This window comes from Macaca fascicularis, chromosome 19 (assembly GCF_037993035.2).
Source record: "Macaca fascicularis isolate 582-1 chromosome 19, T2T-MFA8v1.1".
In the NCBI taxonomy this organism is placed as follows: domain Eukaryota; kingdom Metazoa; phylum Chordata; class Mammalia; order Primates; family Cercopithecidae; genus Macaca; species Macaca fascicularis.
The window spans coordinates 46,694,255-46,713,810 of NC_088393.1; the positions used below are offsets into that span (position 1 = coordinate 46,694,255).

The 19,556-nt window shown below is 42.2% G+C and overlaps 2 protein-coding genes across 2 annotated transcripts in view; one reads left to right on the forward strand and one right to left on the reverse strand.

Annotated features, from left to right (window-relative positions):
• Positions 1-19,556, forward strand: part of LOC107128627 (small ribosomal subunit protein uS14-like) — a 108,512-nt gene that overhangs the window by 59,900 nt on the left and 29,056 nt on the right. The gene's annotated exons all lie outside the window — the stretch shown is intronic.
• On the reverse strand, positions 3,857-11,468 carry LOC102116978 (galactoside-binding soluble lectin 13). Its single transcript, XM_065535111.1, is given in 5 exon segments — positions 3,857-4,124; positions 5,964-6,174; positions 7,002-7,113; positions 9,113-9,283; positions 11,360-11,468. Coding segments are annotated over 5 exon segments (720 nt in total). The 3' UTR covers positions 3,857-4,007.

Genomic DNA, 19,556 nt, shown 5'->3' on the forward strand with positions numbered 1-19,556 from the left:
TATATGTGTATATATACATATGTGTATATAACGTATATATACACATACATATATGTATATATGTGTATATTATGTATATATGTGTATATATACACACATATATACATATATGTGTGTGTGTATATATATGTGTGTATGTGTATATGTATATACACCCATGGATCAATAAGTGGAGAAAGAACATGTGGTAAATATGCACCATGGAACACTACTCAACTGTAAAGCAGAATGAAATAATGGCCATTGCAGCAAGTTGGATACAACTGGAGGTCATTATTCTAAGTAAAGCAACTCAGGAATAAAAACTCAGATGCTGTATGTTCTCATTCATAAGTGGGAGCTAAAGCATGAGGATGCAAAGGCATTAAAATGATATAATGAACTTTGGAGACTCGAAGGAAGGGTGGGAGGGGTGACAGATAAAATGTTACATATTGGGTACGGTGTACACTGCTTAGGTGATGGGTGCAGCAAAGTCTCAAAAATCACCACTAAAGAATGTAACCATGTAATCAAAAACCACCTGGATCCCACAAATTATTGAAACAAAAATACATATAAATATTAGAATACAAATTATTCTACCATAAAGACACATGCACACGAGTGTTCACTGCAGCACTGTTCACAATAGCAAAGACATGGAATCAACCTAAATGTTCATTAATGACTGACTGAATACAGAAAATGTGGTACATATACACCATGGAATACCATGCAGCCATAAAAAGAACAAGGTCATGTCTTTTGTGGGAACATAGGTGGAGCTAGAGGCCATTATCCTTAGCAAACTAATGCAGGGCCAGAAAAAAAATACTGTATGTTCTCACTTATAAGTGGGAGCTAAATGATGAGAACGCATAAACACAAAGAAGGGAACAACACAAACAGGGGTCTACTTGAGAGTGGAGGGTGGGAAAAGAGAGAAGAGCAGAAAAAATAACTATTGGGTACTTTGTTTAGTACCTGGGTGATGAAATAATCTGTGCAACTAACACCCATGACAAGGGATTTACCTATATAACAAATTTGCACATGTACACTTGAACTTAAAATAAAAATAGTAAAAATAAATTGAGGAAAAATTTTTAAATTTCTCTTTTATTCCAACTTCTTGGCCCCTCACTTGCAAATAGAGGCCCACATACACCAATGTTTAGTAGTATCACAGATGGCATCCCAGAGGAATAGCAATGCTGTGGGAATTGGACATCAAGGGCAATATTATCACAGAGTATATTTATTCTTTGGGAGCTTTAGCAATAACTGGGAAGACCAAAAGATCTTTGAGATGAGGAAGCTTTAGAGTTCAGAAATGGCTTTCTCCTTCTTGAGCAATGCCCTATTTGCTGGGAGAAGATCATGAATTTGGATTGAGCAGGATGAAGAAAGATGTTGAATAGGTTTCCAGAGGCAATTAAAAAATTGTTAGTTTGAACGTTGGCCCTGGACTCTATGTCATCTCTTTGTATCTGAGATATCATTCCTGGCTACCATGAGCACAGAGTAGTAGCTGAATAAAAATGAATGTAATGAATGGCCCATAGGAAGTGCACTGAGCTGGTGAATATCATTCAAGAAAGGGCAGTCACTGTGTGTTTGCCTAACAGGGCTGGAATTTAGGTCTCTGTTGGTTATTCAAATAAAATGGATGCCAGGCAAGCAGCAAGTAGATATAAACTCCAAGTCATTTTCTGCTCAGGAAGCCAGGGGTTCCAGGATAGGTTTCATCCTCTCAGAGCACAAACTGTATAATTCCACAAGAAATGAATTCCATGCTGGTGATAGGGTCTATGATCCATTATCAAAAAGAGAAGTGATCAAGACTGTGACAGGGAAGGTGTAATGAGGAGAGTGTACCTCATCAGAACACAAGAGTTTCCAGTGAGAGGGCAGGGAATTTTATTCCATCCTGGAATGGAACAAGGAAGAGAGGCATGAAGAGTGTCATTCACTGTGCGTTGGCACCTCAGAGTGTCTGGATGTTCGGTTAAATGAGGGGTGAGGAGAGAGGCATACCCATGAGAGAGGTTGGAGTTGCAGAAACTGTTGCAATGAACATGGGGAGAGAAAATGACACCTGAGATGGTTCTTGCAAACAAAGAGGCTATTTGGTGGGACTCTCTTCATTCTGGTTTCATTGATTTTTAGGTGATATATTGTTTCTCTTCTTGTAAGTGGTTTTTCATACATGCTATGCGGTAGATAATCACAGCTCTTGTAGTGGGAAAAGGGCTGTCATTCTACCATCTTGGTAGGAACTCCAGAAGCTGAGAATGGAGGGTGAGGACAAGTGCTACAGAGAAACATTCCCGGAGAAAATGAAAATAGGTGTCTGGTTGGTTTCAGTAAAAATATGGACTGCTGTCTATTTTATTTTGCCCCTCTAGAATATATGTGTTGATTGCATTTTTCCTGTCTCTTTCAGTCTTCTTCGATTTGTATAAAGCAGATTTTGTGTCCCTTTGGTGCACATGTTGTGGGAGATTGCAAGTGATAATTTGTAGTCACATCATAGACACCACATCCTGATCAGATAAGATATTGCACTTTACTCTGAGCCTGTTTTTATAATTGTAATGCCTTCAGAGATTTCTTACAGGGTTAGTGTTTTTGGTATGCAGGAAGTAGTTGTGAGTGGAACTAGTTGCCAAAGATGGCTCCTCATGACTACAGTCACAATAACCACAGCTTGTGGAGTCCTCTCCTTCTGATTAGGGCTGTCTGTTTGACTCATATTGATCAATGTAAAGCCATAGAAGTGACACTGTCTGCCATTCAAAGGTAGGTCCTATGATGCCATACACCTTCTCCATGAGCCTTTTGGAAGGCTTTCTTTGGTGAAAGCCAGTCACCATTTATTAAGTCCCAGAACCATGAGACTCTCATGATTTAAGGAAATCAGTGTCATGAATGGGAAGGTGAGGTAGTGAAGGAGATAGCTCACCAGCTTCTAGGTGTTCACCCAGTCCTGGTGTTGAGTTGGACATGAGTGAGGCATCCTCTGAAATCCCAGCCTCAAAGATCTCTCAGAAAACGTGACTCCCGTCACATGATTTACCACTCACTTAAGTTCAGTAAACCTGTAAAGCTGGGAGAGATAAAAATAAATGATTGCTTTTAGCCAATATGTGTTGTGAGGTTTGCTGTGCTGCAATTCATCGCTGGAAAAGCAGCAAATAAGGGTCTGCTCACTGTGTCAATGTACATGACTTGTGTCTATTCCAATAATAATCTATGTGTTCTCTGATCTCAAATCATGACCACTTATTTCCAAAGAGAAACCCCTGGATTCTCCACACATAAAGTGAAACCATCTTCAAATATTTGAAAATAAGAATAATTGGGATTCTTTAAGGGAAATCACTGGGCTCCAGTGATTCTCTAAACTATTACTTGGGTTGAAAACTTCACATGCAAAACTTGTCATCTTTTTTTTCCAGTTCCTTCGTAGCAGCCCACACAAAGCCAGGCACAGTGTTCATACACAGTAAGCATCCTGAGAACAATGGAAAAAATTAAGAAATTTTACATAATTTTCCTCAAGTTACAGATTTCCCCCAAAGCCACCACGTACACCTGTGTGACTGTAAACAGCTACCTAACATGTAAGTGCCATGAGTCATTTGAGATTGGGTAAGTGTTTTAGTTCAGACTGTCTGATGTCAACTACGTGCTATAGAAGGATGCTGTTTCTAATGTCTTCTCAGACATTCCAGGGACCTTGTCACTCACTCCCTTTGTCACAGGAAGGTTTATCCCCTTTGATTTCCTGATGCCTCCCATAGAATGCCCTGGCCCCCCTTGGGGATGACCACATCCTCTTTCCCCCTCTTAAAGCAAGAACCAAATCATGTGAGTTTTCGTGCTATTTTAATGACCAAGTGGAGGGGAAATTGTGAGGAGGAATTATTCTGTTAGCAGGCTCTGGGAATCCCATGGTCAGGTAGAAAGAGGGATTCTTCAACAAGAGGGATTCTTCACATGAGGGAGTGTGATCATCTCCCTCAATTGCAGACACACACTGAGGTCAGGGAGACATCTCTGGACACTTGCATCATCTTCACAAATGATGGCGGGATTCGATGGACAAAGCCATAAATGCGTATGCCATTGACCTTTATCTACAAGAGGAAAAATGCATCAGAAAGACAGCATGCCACCAAACCAGTTTTCAGCCTCCTCTCCACTCTGCCCTAGTACCAATAACATTCCCCAAGAAAACCCCTCGTTATGCAAGTTAACGTATTAGATACACTTCTGTTTACAGATGACATTTTGTGCCTATTTGAGACAGTAGCTGATTTTATTTCTAATGTTTCCTCTCATTCCTCTAGTGAAGTTCTAAACTCTGTGTCACAAAGTCTCTGCTTACTCAGCCTCCCTTCTAACCTGGAAGTTACCCGTTGCCAGGGACTGTGTCTCAGGAACTTGAGACCCTGCATCTCACACAGCACCTGCCACAGGGTTAGTGCTAGGCCATGTTCATTGAAATGCATACTTTTCAGTTCCATGAACTGTGATTGCTTTTCACTACTGATGGCACAGTTTCTCTTTGGAGTAACCTACATCTGACGTATTAGTGGCAAAGAAGTAAACCCAGTGTTCTTATAGAATGAAAGGAGAACAGTTCTTGTAAAACAGGATATTACCTTCAACAACTTCTAAGCATAGGAAAAGATCCCTCGCTTGAATCTGAATAAGATGTGAATGTTTTGGTCTACTCGTTAGAGAAAGCCAGGAAGTATGGATATATTCTTTATATTGAGGCTATGGAGAAAGTCACCTTATTAATATTAATTTTTCAAATTTGAAATGCACACATTTTTAAAGCCAGTATTTTCATTTTTTTGTAATTATCTTCTAGTAAAAGTATTGGGAGGTTGGTAATGACAAAAGGATTGATTAGAAAACTTAATACAGCATCATTTGTGAGAGCAAAATACTGGAAAGAAATTTAATGCCCCCAAAAGGGCCAGGTTCAACAATTTTGGGTAAACTTTTTAATGCAATATTATGCAGTCTTTAAAATCTGAAGCAGCATCATAGATTGACAATGTCTTCGAGATATATTCTTTGGCAACAAATCAACTTAGTTCCTGAAGCGTAATGTGTAGAGCAACTTATACCAGGATTTGCTTAAAAACAAATGAAATCATAGACATATCTATATGCTTCCATAAGCAAAAAAATTCCTCTGAAGGGCTAGGCACAGTGGCTTAAGCCTGTAATCCCAGTATATTGAGAGACCGAGTTGGGCAGATAACTTGAGGTTGGGAGTTCAAGACCAGCCTGGCCAAAGTGGTAAACCCCCGTCTCCCCTAAAAATACAAAAATTAGCCAGGTGTGCTGGCACGCACCTGTAGTCCCAGCTACTAGGGAGGCTGAGTCAAGATTATTGTTTGGATCCTGGAGGTGGAGGTTGCAGTGAGCTGAGATCATGCCACTGCACTCCAACCTGGACGACAAAATGAGACTCTGTCTCAAGAAAACAAACAAACAAATAAACAAACAAAAAAACCCTCTTTGAACGAAAGCAGAGCTCTGATAGTGTTTTTCCTATGAGTAGAATTCGGGCCCCAAAATGAGACAAAGACTTAATTTTTGACTGATTTAAACAACTTTTTTTAAATCTTTTTTTTTTTTTTCTGAAGTATATTGTATTCACTCAACTAAATGAAAATTTAAATAATGGCATAAGTAGAAATGAGCACTATGTGAAAAGACAGAGGAGATTCTCAACTTTGGGGGAAATGTCAGGTGAGCTGACCTTGACATTGGTCAGATTTGGGATAGAGCTGAGGATGGCACTGCAAGCAGGGGGTGTTCTGTGATGAAAACCAGGGGCAGGAGTAGTTATGGGAGATGGACGCCGAGGGACTGCTGAGGCCAGGTCAATGAGAGCTGCCTCCCGTTTTGGGAACCCACAAAGTCTGGGTGCTGGGAGCTCCTGGGATGCTCACCTTGTACTCATTGTAATGCACATAGATGCACAGCTCAAACTGTTTGCCATCCTCAAAGGGCACATAATCTGTTGTCTCCTCCAACATCTATATCCCAAACTCACGCCTGTTCATGACCACGTGATTGCCAAAGTGCACTCGGAAACGGAAGGCAATATCTGAGTCCTCATCCATGTCAGTGTAGAAATCCACCTGCAGCTGTGGGTCGTTGCTGAGGGCAAAGCATGCAGAATGTTGGGCAGGTCCCTCCCTTGTGCAGACACACACTAGACATACACACAAATCCCTTCCCCCCTTTACTTGGGGAAAATGTCTCCCTGATAATACTGATGGCCAGGTCCCTGTGATGATGCTTCAGCTCCTCGTGCCCCCAGCAGGGAGATTCTGTGCTCCTCATCCCCAGATGAAAACTGAGTCACAGTCGCTGACCTGGGCCTATGACTTGTTTATTCCCTGAAAATTCGATGCCCCTTGATAAAGAGCCACAGCCCCAACCCACTGAGTGTCCTCCTTCCCTAGGCCCTGTGGCTGGCCCACATGCAGTTGCTACAGGTCTCATGCCTGGTGCTGGAGGGACTCCAAGGACCGGCACCTGTATGGGGCTTCCATCCTGCCAGCTAGACATTTCCACATCACCTACACATAAGGTCAAGCCCTCAGCAAATATTCTCCCTTCTTCTCCAACCCCTCCATTGGACCATGGAGTACTCACATAAAAGAGTCGATTGGCCGGGCGCGGTGGCTCAAGCCTGTAATCCCAGCACTTTGGGAGGCCGAGGCGGGCGGATCACGAGGTCAGGAGATCGAGACCATCCTGGCTAGCACGGTGAAACCCCGTCTCTACTAAAAATACAAAAAGAAATTAGCCGGGCGTGGTGGCGGGCGCCTGTAGTCCCAGCTACTCCGGAGGCTGAGGCAGGAGAATGGCGTGAACCCGGGAGGTGGAGCTTGCAGTGAGCCGAGATCGCGCCACTGCACTCCAGTCTGGGCGACAGAGCGAGACTCCGTCTCAAAAAAAAAAAAAAAAAAAAAAAAAAAAAAAAAGAGTCGATTGGTGTCCCTTTGATTATCACGCAGGAACCAACAGACAAAGACACAGGCAGTTTGTATGGCACCTGCCAGAGTATTGAGAGTAAGTGAGAGGTGCAGGGTCAGGTGCAGTCTCCCCTCCTGAAACATATTCCCATAGTGCAGGAGGTTAGAGATGAAAGGGAGGCTCTGTGGACTCTCCCCTTTCAGCCTACCACAGTCAGGGCCCCATATTCCTGAAGATATGGTGGACCCATAGTTAAGAATAAGCGTTCAGGAGCCAGGATGCCTGGATTCCGGTCGTCATTCTGCCTTTTACTAGCAGTGCAATCTTAGATTTGTTACTTGAACTCTTCCATCCCCATTTTCCCTAGGACAAGGAGAATGATCAGGAATTTCTACTTTGTAGGATGTTTTCCGTAATAGAGAGTTAATACATGTAAAAGTGTTACCCTAATCCCTGTCATGGGTAGGGCCTCTTAGGGGTGACCTCACAGAACCGGGGAGTCCTCCTGAAACACTGACCTGCCTTCATTCTCAACTCTGAAAATTAAAATAGGACTTGTAAATGTAAGAATGTAAACATTCACTCCAGTGGGAAACAACACTTGTTGAAAGAGAGAGAAATGATGAAAGAACAGGAAACCCTTGGGTGTGGGAGGCAAATGCATCGCAATCATCAAGGGAAATGGACGTCCTTCCCAGAAGGGGCACACATTGCTGATAGCACGGCCCCAGTACTTGCACAAATGAAGCCTGTGGGTCAGGGATGTGACTGGAGGGAACGATTGATTTCTACGATGACTACAAGTGGTTGAGATGATTTTTCTGTACTTTTGAGATAGGTTCTTGCTCTGTCGCCCAAGCTGACATGCAGGGGTGCAATCATGGTTCACTGAAACCTCAAACTCCTAGGCTGCAGTGATCCTCACACATCTGCCCCCTCTTGAATAGCTGGGGAGAAAGGTGCCTGCCACTCTGCCAGTCGAATATTTAAAGTTTTTTAAAGAAAGGGTCTCACTATGATGCCCAAACAGGTCTCAAACTTCTGGCCTCAAGTTATCCTCTCATCTTTGCCTCCAAAATTGGTGGGATTATAGCCATGAGTCAGTGAACCCAGCTGCTTGATTGAGTAATATCCACCATAAGCTCCTTCTGAACTGAGACTTAACTTGTTCTTTCATGGGTGGAGAACAAGTTTAGTCTCAGTTCAGATAGAGCTTACAGTGGATACTTTACGTGATTCAGTCTCTGAAACCATGGCCTCTAATGTCCTTTCCTAGCAAACCAGTATCTGCACACCCTGCTGTTCCACAATGGGAAGAACTGGATGGACTGGGGACAGGGAAGCTGAGCCTGGAAGACAAGAACAGTGGTCACTCTGTGCAGACCCCACCTGAGAAACCATCGCCCTCATAGTCTGCATTCCTCTTCCCCACTCTTACTGGGAAGAGACATCTACTGACCATACATTCTGCTCTCACAAGTGATCTGAAACAAGTCCTTGGTAACTCACAATCTCCAAGATCCCCACCAGTTAAGCCACCTGGGATTCACATCAGAGGTGCTGCTGTGTGGGGAGAAACATTCACGTGTGCAGAAAGCCACATGCATGATCCTACTTCAACACACAGTCACATCCCAGCACACACACACACACACACACACAGAGTCACACAGAGCCATGCCACTCACTGAGTCACACACACCTGCTCACTGTGCACATAACGATGCTCATGCACTGGTCTGGCTGTGCTCACACACATATTCACATCATAGACAGGAAACAAAGCCCACTCACTCCCTTACTCTCCATTCACACACGTGCTCATCCTGGGGGGTCATCCACCTCCCACTTAAAGTCACATCATCTCAGCAGAGTTTTACTCTCATCAGACATCACCTCATGCTCATAGAGGGTCACACTGGTCCAGGGTCCACACCCGAAGCCCCACAAGTGTCACAGATAGCATAGCCTCAGGGTTTCTATTCCACACATCATTAACTCTGAGTAAAGCATTCACAGGAGAAATGCTCATATTTTCTTCTCAGAAAATCTCCCGCTTCCTTCTTGGTTTCTGTGACACGAAATTTTTGAAGGCTCTGCCTTTTCAACTCACAGGTAAAGAGGACATTGTTCTCTCCTTCTGGGCGACCTTCAGAATTGAGTCCAGTCTTCTGAGTGAATCTCTGAGTTGCAGCATTTAAATGACTCACTTCAGCCTTGCCCTCTGGCTTCATTCCAGATTCCAAGTTCCTCCCAGCAAGCTTTCCTTGCAACTTGAGAAAGGCTTAGGTGTCAAGAAGAAATTCAGTCACAACCATAGCTGTTTGCAGGTCTGTGTCTGTAATGCAGCGGAAATGACAGTGGGGGAGGTACCAGGCTGTGGGTTGGGTTACGAGGGAAATGCATAGATAAGGATGATGGAGTGACGGATAGTGGTTGTAAAGCCCAGCCTTTATGCCTCTCAAGTCTTTTCTCACCTATGCAGAATATACCCAGAAGGTGTACATTTTCCCAATTTGTACAATGGCTAAAAAAAAGTTGGAGATTTTGGGGAAATACATTTGCTCTAGAAGGTAATGATTCTGTCTGCTTTTAAATGTTCTGGTAGAGCAGTGACTCTGTGGAGAGAAGTAGATAAATTTCTTGCATGAACCTATTCCACACTAGGCTGCTTGGCTGTGCCAGGTGAGGGCCACTCTTACCTGACTGTCACACACCTGGACTCTAGCTATACCTTCCCTTTCTCTTGGTGTTCATGCAAATAAAAGTTTCAGAGATACTGTTTCTCCTGCAGATTGTGGGAGGAAGGTGAGATTATGGCTTTTGTTTGATTTTTCTTTCCTTTTATTTTAGGTTCAGGGGTACATATGCAGGTACACTCGTGTCATGGGGTTTGTGGTACATATGATTTCTTCATCTGGGTACTAAGTGTAGTACTCTGAAGAGTTTTTTTTTTTGCCCCTCTCCCACCTTTCACCCTCCACTCTCAAGTAGGCCCCAGTGTGTGTTATTTCCCTCTTGATGTCCATGAGTCTCATCATTTAGTTCACACTGATAAGTGAGAACATGCAGTATTTGGTTTCCTGTTCCCTGCATTAGTTTGCTAACAATAATGGCCTCCAGCTCCATCCATGTTTCTGCAAAAGACATAATATCATTCTTTTTTAGGACCGCATAGTATTCCATTGTGTACATGTACCACATTTTCTGTATCCAATCTGTCGTTGATTGGCATTTGTGTTCATTCCGTGTCTTTGCTCTTGTTCATAGTGTTGCAGTGAACATTCATGTGCCTATGTCTTTATGGCAGAATGATTTCTATTCTTCTGGGTATACACCCAGTGGTGGGATTGCTGGGTTGAACGGTAGTTCTATTGTTAGCTCTTTGAGGAATCACCACACTGCTTTCCACAATGGGTTAACTAATTTACACTGCCACCAACAATGTTTGAGTTCTCCCTTTTCTCCACAACCTTGCCAGCACCTGTTCTTTTTTGACTTTTTAATAACAGCCATTCTGACTGGTGTGAGATGGTATCTCATTGTGGTTTTGATTTGCATTTCTCTAATGTTCAGTGATATTGAGCTTTTTTATATGCTTGTTGGCCACCTGTATGTTTACTTTTGAAAAGTGTCTGTTCTTGTCCTTTGCTCACCTTTTTTGTTTTAAAACAGGTCTCACTCTGACGCTCAGGTTGGAGTGATGTGGCACCATCTTGACTCACTCTAACCTCTGGCTCCTAGGCTCAGGTGATTTTTCTCAGCTCAGTCTCCTGAGTAGCTGGGACTACAGGTGCGTGTCACCATGCTAGGCTAATTTTTTTCCATTTTTGGTAGAGATAGGTTTTTGCCATGTTACCCAGCCTGTTCTCAAATTCCTGGACTCAAGTGATCCACCAGCCTTGGTTGCCTGAAGTTCTGGGATTACAGGCATGAGCCACTGTGTTGAGTTATTTACCCACTTTTTTATGGGTTTGTTTGTTTCTTTCTTGTAAAGTTGTTGACATTTCTTATAGACGCCCAGATATTAGACCTTCTTCAGATACATAGTTCGAAAATATTTTCTCCCATTCTTTAGGCTGTCTGTTTACTCTCTTGATAGTTTCCTTCACTGTGCGAAGCTCTTTAGTTTAATTAGATTCTGTTTGTCAATTTTTGATTTTCTCCTAACTGCCTTTGACATCTTCATCATGAAATCTTTGCTCATGCCTATGTCCTGCATGGTATTGTGTAGGTTGTCTTCCAGGGTCTTCATAGTTTTGGGTTTTACATTTAAGTCTTTAATCCATCTTTTGTATATGGTGTAAAGAAGTGGTCCAGTTTCAGTCTTCTGTATATGGCTAGCCAGTTCTCCCAGCACCATTTCTTGGATAGGGAGTCCTTTTTCCGTTGCTTGTTTGGTCAGCTTTGTCAAAGATCAGATGGTTGTAAGTGTGTAGCCTTATTTCGGGCTCTCCAATCTGTTCCATTGGTCTGTGTGTCTGTTTTCATACCAATACCATGCTGTTTTAGTTACTGTAGCCTTGTAGTACATTTTGAAGTTGGGTAATTTGATGCCTCCAGTTTTGTTCTTTTTGCTTAGAATTGCCTCGGTTATTTGGCTTTTTTTTTTTGATTCCGTGTGAATTTTAAAATGGTATTTCCTCTAATTCTGTGAAGAATGTCATTCATAGTTTGATACAAATAGCGTTGCATCTGTATATTTCTTTGGGCACTATGGCTGTTTTAATGATATTGATTTTTCTTATCCATAAACATGGAATGTTTTTCTATATTTATGTCATTTCTGGTTTCCTTAAGCAGTGTTTTGTAATTCTCGTTGTAAACGATCTTTTACCTCCCTGATTAGCTGTATTTTTAGGTATTTTTTTAAGTCAAATTTGAATGGAATTGCATTCCTGATTTGTCCCTACCTGTCACTGTTGTTAGCATATAGGAGTTCTAGTGATTTTTGCATATTGATTTTGTATCCTGAAACTTTGCTAAAGTTGTTTATCAGCTTAAGGATCTTTTGGGTAAAGACTATGGAGTTTTCTAGATATACGATAATGACATCCACAAACAAGGATGGTTTGACCTTTCTTTGTATTTAGACACCCTTTCTTCCTCTCTCTTGCGTGATTGCTCTGGTCAGGCCTTCCAATATTATGTTAAACAGAAGTGAGGAGAGAGGGCACTGAAGAAATTGTGGTTTGAAAATCCTAGTTTGGCCGGGCGCAGTGGCTCAAGCCTGTAATCCCAGCACTTTGAGAGGCCGAGACGGGTGGATCACGAGGTCAGGAGATCGAGACCATCCTGGCTAACACAGTGAAACCCCGTCTCTACTAAAAAATACAAAAAACTAGCCGGGCGAGGTCATGGGCGCCTATAGTCCCAGCTACTCAGGAGGCTGAGGCAGGAGAATGGCATAAACCCGGGAGGCAGAGCTTGCAGTGAGCTGAGATCTGGCCACTGCACTCCAGCCTGGGTGACAGAGCGAGACTCTGTCTCAAAAAAAAAAAAAAAAAAAAAGAAAAGAAAAAGAAAATCCTAGTTTAATTTCTGCTTTATTCATCATGGAGATTTTGTCTATTGTCTATCAAATACAAAAGAAAACCAAACTAAATTCCTCTCTTACTCTGTCATATTGGCCCCTCACTGGCCACTGTATTTACAGGGCCTAATGCACCAATGTTGAGCACCACGGACAGCGCCACAGGGGCCACAGCTTTGAGGGACTTGGGCACCAAGGACAATATTATCACCGAGTAGATTTATTCTGTGGGAGGCTTCAACAAAAACTAAAAAGCCTAAATACCTTTGAGAATGAAGGCTTTAGAGTCCAATAATGACTTTCTGTGTTTTGAGCAATGCCGTATTTGCTGGGAGAAGATCAGGAATTTTGGTTGAGGAGTATGAAAATGATGTTGAGTAGGTCTCCAGAGGCAATTCAAAAATTTTTTGTCGAACATTAGTCCCTGAACTCTATGTCATCTCTTTGTATCTGAGATTTCGTCCTGCCCACCATGAGCAAAAGGTATTATCTGAGATAAAAATGAGTGTAACAGATGACCCGTGTGAGCTGAATGATAAAGGGGATATCACCACTGACCCCACAGAAATACAAACTACCATCAGAGAATACTATAAACACCTCTATGCAAATAAACTAGAAAATCTAGAAGAAATGGATAATTTCCTGGACACTTACACTCTCCCAAGACTAAACCAGGAAGAAGCTGAATTCCTGAATAGACCAATAGCAGACTCTGAAATTGAGGCAATAATTAATAGCCTACCAACCAAAAAAAGTCCAGGACCAGATGGATTCACAGCCGAATTCTACCAGAGGTACAAGGAGGAGCTGGTACCATTCCTTCTGAAACTATTCCAATCAATAGAAAAAGAGGGAATCCTCCCTAACTCATTTTATGAGGCCAACATCATCCTGATACCAAAGCCTGGCAGAGACATAACAAAAAAAGAGAATTTTAGACCGATATCCCTGATGAACATCAATGCAAAAATCCTCAATAAAATACTGCAAACCGGATCCAGCAGCACATCAAAAAGCTTATCCACCATGATCAAGTGGGCTTCATCCCTGGGATGCAAGGCTGGTTCAACATACACAAATCAATAAACGTAATCCAGCATATAAACAGAACCAAAGACAAAAACCACATGATTATCTCAATAGATCCAAAAAAGGCCTTTGACAAAATTCAACAGCCCTTCATGCTAAAAACGCTCAATAAATTCGGTATTGATGGAACGTATCTCAAAATAATAAGAGCTATTTATGACAAACCCACAGCCAATATCATACTGAATAGGCAAAAACTGGAAAAATTCCCTTTGAAAACTGGCACAAGACAGGGATGCCCTCTCTCACCACTCCTATTCAACATAGTGTTGGAAGTTCTGGCTAGGGCAATCAGGCAAGAGAAAGAAATCAAGGGTATTCAGTTAGGAAAAGAAGAAGTCAAATTGTCCCTGTTTGCAGATGACATGATTGTATATTTAGAAAACCCCATCATCTCAGCCCAAAATCTCCTTAAGCTGATAAGAAACTTCAGCAAATTCACAGGATACAAAATTAATGTGGAAAAATCACAAGCATTCTTATACATCAGTAATAGACAAACAGAGAGCCAAATCATGAATGAACTTCCATTCACAATTGCTTCAAAGAGAATAAAATACCTAGGAATCCAACTTACAAGGGATGTAAAGGACCTCTTCAAGGAGAACTACAAACCACTGCTCAGTGAAATAAAAGAGGACACAAACAAATGGAAGAACATACCATGCTCATGGATAGGAAGAATCAATATCGTGAAAATGGCCATACTGCCCAAGGTTATTTATAGATTCAATGCCATCCCCATCAAGCTACCAGTGACTTTCTTCACAGAATTGGAAAAAACTGCTTTAAAGTTCATATGGAACCAAAAAAGAGCCCGCATTGCCAAGACAATCCTAAGTAAAAAGAACAAAGGTAGAGGCATCACGCTACCTGACTTCAAACTATACTACAAGGCTACAGTAACCAAAACAGCACGGTACTGCTACCAAAACAGAGATATAGACCAATGGAACAGAACAGAGTCCTCAGAAATAATACCACACATCTACAGCCATCCGATCTTTGACAAACCTGAGAGAAACAAGAAATGGGGAAAGGATTCCCTATTTAATAAATGGTGCTGGGAAAATTGGCTAGCCATAAGTAGAAAGCTGAAACTGGATCCTTTCCTTACTCCTTATACGAAAATTAATTCAAGATGGATTAGAGACTTAAATGTTAGACCTAATACCATAAAAATCCTAGAAGAAAACCTAGGTAGTACCATTCAGGACACAGGCATGGGCAAAGACTTCATGTCTAAAACACCAAAAGCAACGGCAGCAAAAGCCAAAATTGACAAATGGGATCTAATTAAACTAAAGAGCTTCTGCACAGCAAAAGAAACTACCATCAGAGTGAACAGGCAACCTACAGAATGGGAGAAAATTTTTGCAATCTACTCATCTGACAAAGGGCTAATATCCAGAACCTACAAAGAACTCAAATTTACAAGAAAAAAAAACCCATCAAAAAGTGGGCAAAGGATATGAACAGACATTTCTCAAAAGAAGACATTCATACAGCCAACAGACACATGAAAAAATGCTCAACAGAGAGCCAAATCAGGAATGAACTTCCATTCACAATTGCTTCAAAGAGAATAAAATACCTAGGAATCCAACTTACAAGGGATGTAAAGGACCTATTCAAGGAGAACTACAAACCACTGCTCAGTGAAATCAAAGAGGACACAAACAAATGGAAGAACATACCATGCTCATGGATAGGAAGAATCAATATCGTGAAAATGGCCATATTGCCCAAGGTAATTTATAGATTCAATGCCATCCCCATCAAGCTACCAATGAGTTTCTTCACAGAATTGGAAAAAACTGCTTTAAAGTTCATATGGAACCAAAAAAGAGCCCGCATCTCCAAGACAATCCTAAGTCAAAAGAACAAAGCTGGAGGCATCACACTACCTGACTTCAAACTATACTACAAGGCTACAGTAACCAAAACAGCATGGTACTGGTACCAAAACAGAGATATAGACCAATGGAACAGAACAGAGCCCTCAGAATTAATACCACACATCTACAGCCATCTGATCTTTGACAAACCTGAGAGAAACAAGAAATGGGGAAAGGATTCCCTATTTAATAAATGGTGCTGGGAAAATTGGCTAGCCATAAGTAGAAAGCTGAAACTGGATCCTTTCCTTACTCCTTATACAAAAATTAATTCAAGATGGATTAGAGACTTAAATGTTAGACCTAATACCATAAAAATCCTAGAGGAAAACCTAGGTAGTACCATTCAGGACATAGGCATGGGCAAAGACTTCATGTCTAAAACACCAAAAGCAACGGCAGCAAAAGCCAAAATTGACAAATGGGATCTCATTAAATTAAAGAGCTTCTGCACAGCAAAAGAAACTACCACCAGAGTGAACAGGCAACCTACAGAATGGGAGAAAATTTTTGCAATCTACTCATCTGACAAAGGGCTAATATCCAGAACCTACAAGGAACTCAAACAAATTTACAAGAAAAAAACAAACAACCCCATCAAAAAGTGGGCAAAGGATATGAACAGACATTTCTCAAAAGAAGACATTCATACAGCCAACAGACACATGAAAAAATGCTCATCATCACTGGCCATCAGAGAAATGCAAATCAAAACCACAATGAGATACCATCTCACACCAGTTAGAATGGCGATCATTAAAAAGTCAGGAGACAACAGGTGCTGGAGAGGATGTGGAGAAATAGGAACACTTTTACACTGTTGGTGGGATTGTAAACTAGTTCAACCATTATGGAAAACAGTATGGCGATTCCTCAAGGATCTAGAACTAGAATTACCATATGACCCAGCCATCCCATTACTGGGTATATACCCAAAGGATTATAAATTATGCTGCTATAAAGACACATGCACACGTATTTTTATTGCAGCACTCTTCACAATAGTAAAGACTTGGAATCAACCCAAATGTCCATCAGTGACAGATTGGATTAAGAAAATGTGGCACATATACACCATGGAATACTATGCAGCCATCAAAAAGGATGAGTTTGCATCCTTTGTAGGGACATGGATGCAGCTGGAAACCATCATTCTTAGCAAACTATCACAAGAACAGAAAACCAAACACCGCATGTTCTCACTCATAGGTGGGAACTGAACAATGAGATCACATGGACTCAGGAAGGGGAACATCACACACCGGGGCCTATCATGGGGAGGGGGGAGGGGGGAGGGATTGCATTGGGAGTTATACCTGATGTAAACGATGAGTTGATGGGTGCAGCACACCAACAGGGCACAAGTATACATATGTAACAAACCTGCACGTTATGCACATGTACCCTACAACTTAAAGTATAATAAAAAAAAAAAAAAAAAAAAAAAAAAAAAAAAAAGAAAAAATGCTCATCATCACTGGCCATCAGAGAAATGCAAATCAAAACCACAATGAGATACCATCTCACACCAGTTAGAATGGCAATCATTAAAAAGTCAGGAAACAACAGGTGCTGGAGAGGATGTGGAGAAATAGGAACACTTTTACACTGTTGGTGGGATTGTAAACTAGTTCAACCATTATGGAAAACAGTATGGCGATTCCTCAAGGATCTAGAACTAGAAGTACCATATGACCCAGCCATCCCATTACTGGTATATACCCAAAGGATTATAAATCATGCTGCTATAAAGACACACACACATGTATGTTTATTGCAGCACTATTCACAATAGCAAAGACTTGGAATCAACCCAAATGTCCATCAGTGACAGACTGGATTAAGAAAATGTGGCACATATACACCATGGAATACTATGCAGCCATAAAAAAGGATGAGTTTGTATCCTTTGTAGGTACATGGATGCAGCTGGAAGCCATCATTCTCAGCAAACTATCGCAAGAACAGAAAACCAAACACCGCATGTTCTCACTCATAGGTGGGAACTGAACAATGAGATCGCTTGGACTCGGGAAGGGGAACATCACACACCGGGGCCTATCATGGGGAGGGGGGAGGGGGGAAAGATTGCATTGGGAGTTATACCTGATATAAATGACGAGTTGATGGGTGCTGACGAGTTGATGGGTGCAGCACACCAACATGGCACAAGTATACATATGTAACAAAGCTGCACGTTATGCACATGTACCCTAGAACTTAAAGTATAAAAAAAAAAAAGAGTTGTCTACTCCCTGAAAATTCTATGCCCTTGACAAAGAGCCACAGCCCCAACACCTGAGTGACCTCCTACATAAGGCCCCATGACTAGCCCACAGTGCAGCCACTGTAGGTTTCTTGCCTGGAGCTGGAGGGTCTCCAGGACCTCCACGTGCATCGTGCCTCCATCTTGTCAACTAGACGTTTCCATATCACTCACACATGAGGTCACCCCTTGAGCAAATATTCTCCCTTCTTCTCCACCCTACTCTTGGACCATGGAGAATTCACATGAAAGGGAGGACTGGTGTCCCTCTAATTGTGATATAAGAACCAATGGTTAAGGACACAGCTGTGAAAGTGGCACCTCCTGTAACAGATATATCTGAGAGATCAAAGGACAGACTCTGAAGCTTCCCTACCTTCATCCTACCACAGTCAGGGCCCTGTATTCCTGAAGAAATGGAGAACCCATAGGTAAGGGCAAGGGTTCAGGAGACAGGATGCCTGAATTCCAGTCTTCATTTTGCCTCTTACTAGCAGTGCCATTTTAGATTTATTACTTGAACTCTCCCTGCCTCAGTTTTCCTAGGACAAGAAGAATTATCAGCAATGTTTATTTTGTAGGGTGTTCTCAGTAATAGATGAGTTAATATATGTAAAACTTTTACCTTAATCCCTGCCATGTGTAGAGCCTGTTGAGGTGACCTAGAAGAAAGGGAGAGTCTCCATGGAACTCTAAACTGCATTCATTTTCACTCTGAAACTGTGCAAACAAGATGTGAGGATGTCAGAATTTAGAAATTCAATCTGGTGAGAAACAATAGTTGTTGAAAGACAGAGGGAAATGATAAAAGAACAGGAAACACCTGTGTGTGGATGACATGCATCACAATCATCACGGACAATGAACGTCCTTCCTAGAAGGGGCACACATTGCTGACAGCACAGCCCCAGTAGTTGCACACATGGACAGTTTGGGCCAGGGACATAACTGGAGGCAATGATTGATTTCTACAATGACTACCAGTAGCTGATGTTTGCGTTTTTTTGAGACTGGGTCTTGGTCTGTCATCCAGGTGGACGTACAATGGTGCAATCATAGCTCACTCAAGCCTTGAACTCCTGGGCTGCGAGATCCTCCCCACTCTGCCTCCTAAGTAGCTGGGATGACAGTGCCCAACACTGTACCCATCTGATATTTAAAGTTTTTGACAGGGTCTCACTATAATGCTCAGGCTTGTCTCAAACTTTTGGCCTCAAGTTATCCTCCCATCTTGGCTTCCCAAAGTGGTGAGATTACAGGCATGAGCCAGTGGACCCAGACATTTTTCTTATTACTATGCACGGTAAGCTGTGTCTTAACTGAGGCTATACCTGTTCCTTCCTTGTTTGGGTGATCCAGTCCTTGAAACCAGGGCCTGCAATGTTCCTTGATAGCAAGCCAGGATCTGCCCATCCTCCTGTCCTACTATGGGAAGGACAGACTGTGATGAGGGACAGGAAGAGACTTGAGGCTGGGAGGCAGAAGCTGGTGGTCACTCTGTGCAGACCCCACCTGAGGAAACATCACCCCCATGGTCTGCATTCCTCTTCCTCACACTTACTGGGAAGAGACACCTACAGATCGTTCATTCTGCTCTCAAGAATGATTGAACATGAGTTCTCAGTAACTCCCAATTGCCAAATCCCCACCAGTTCTGCCACCCAGGATCCACATTGACACACATGGGAGGATGCGCAGCTGCTGCATCAGAGGAGCTGCTCTGTGGGGAGGAACCTTCATATGCACATGCATGCATGCTTTCTTCTGG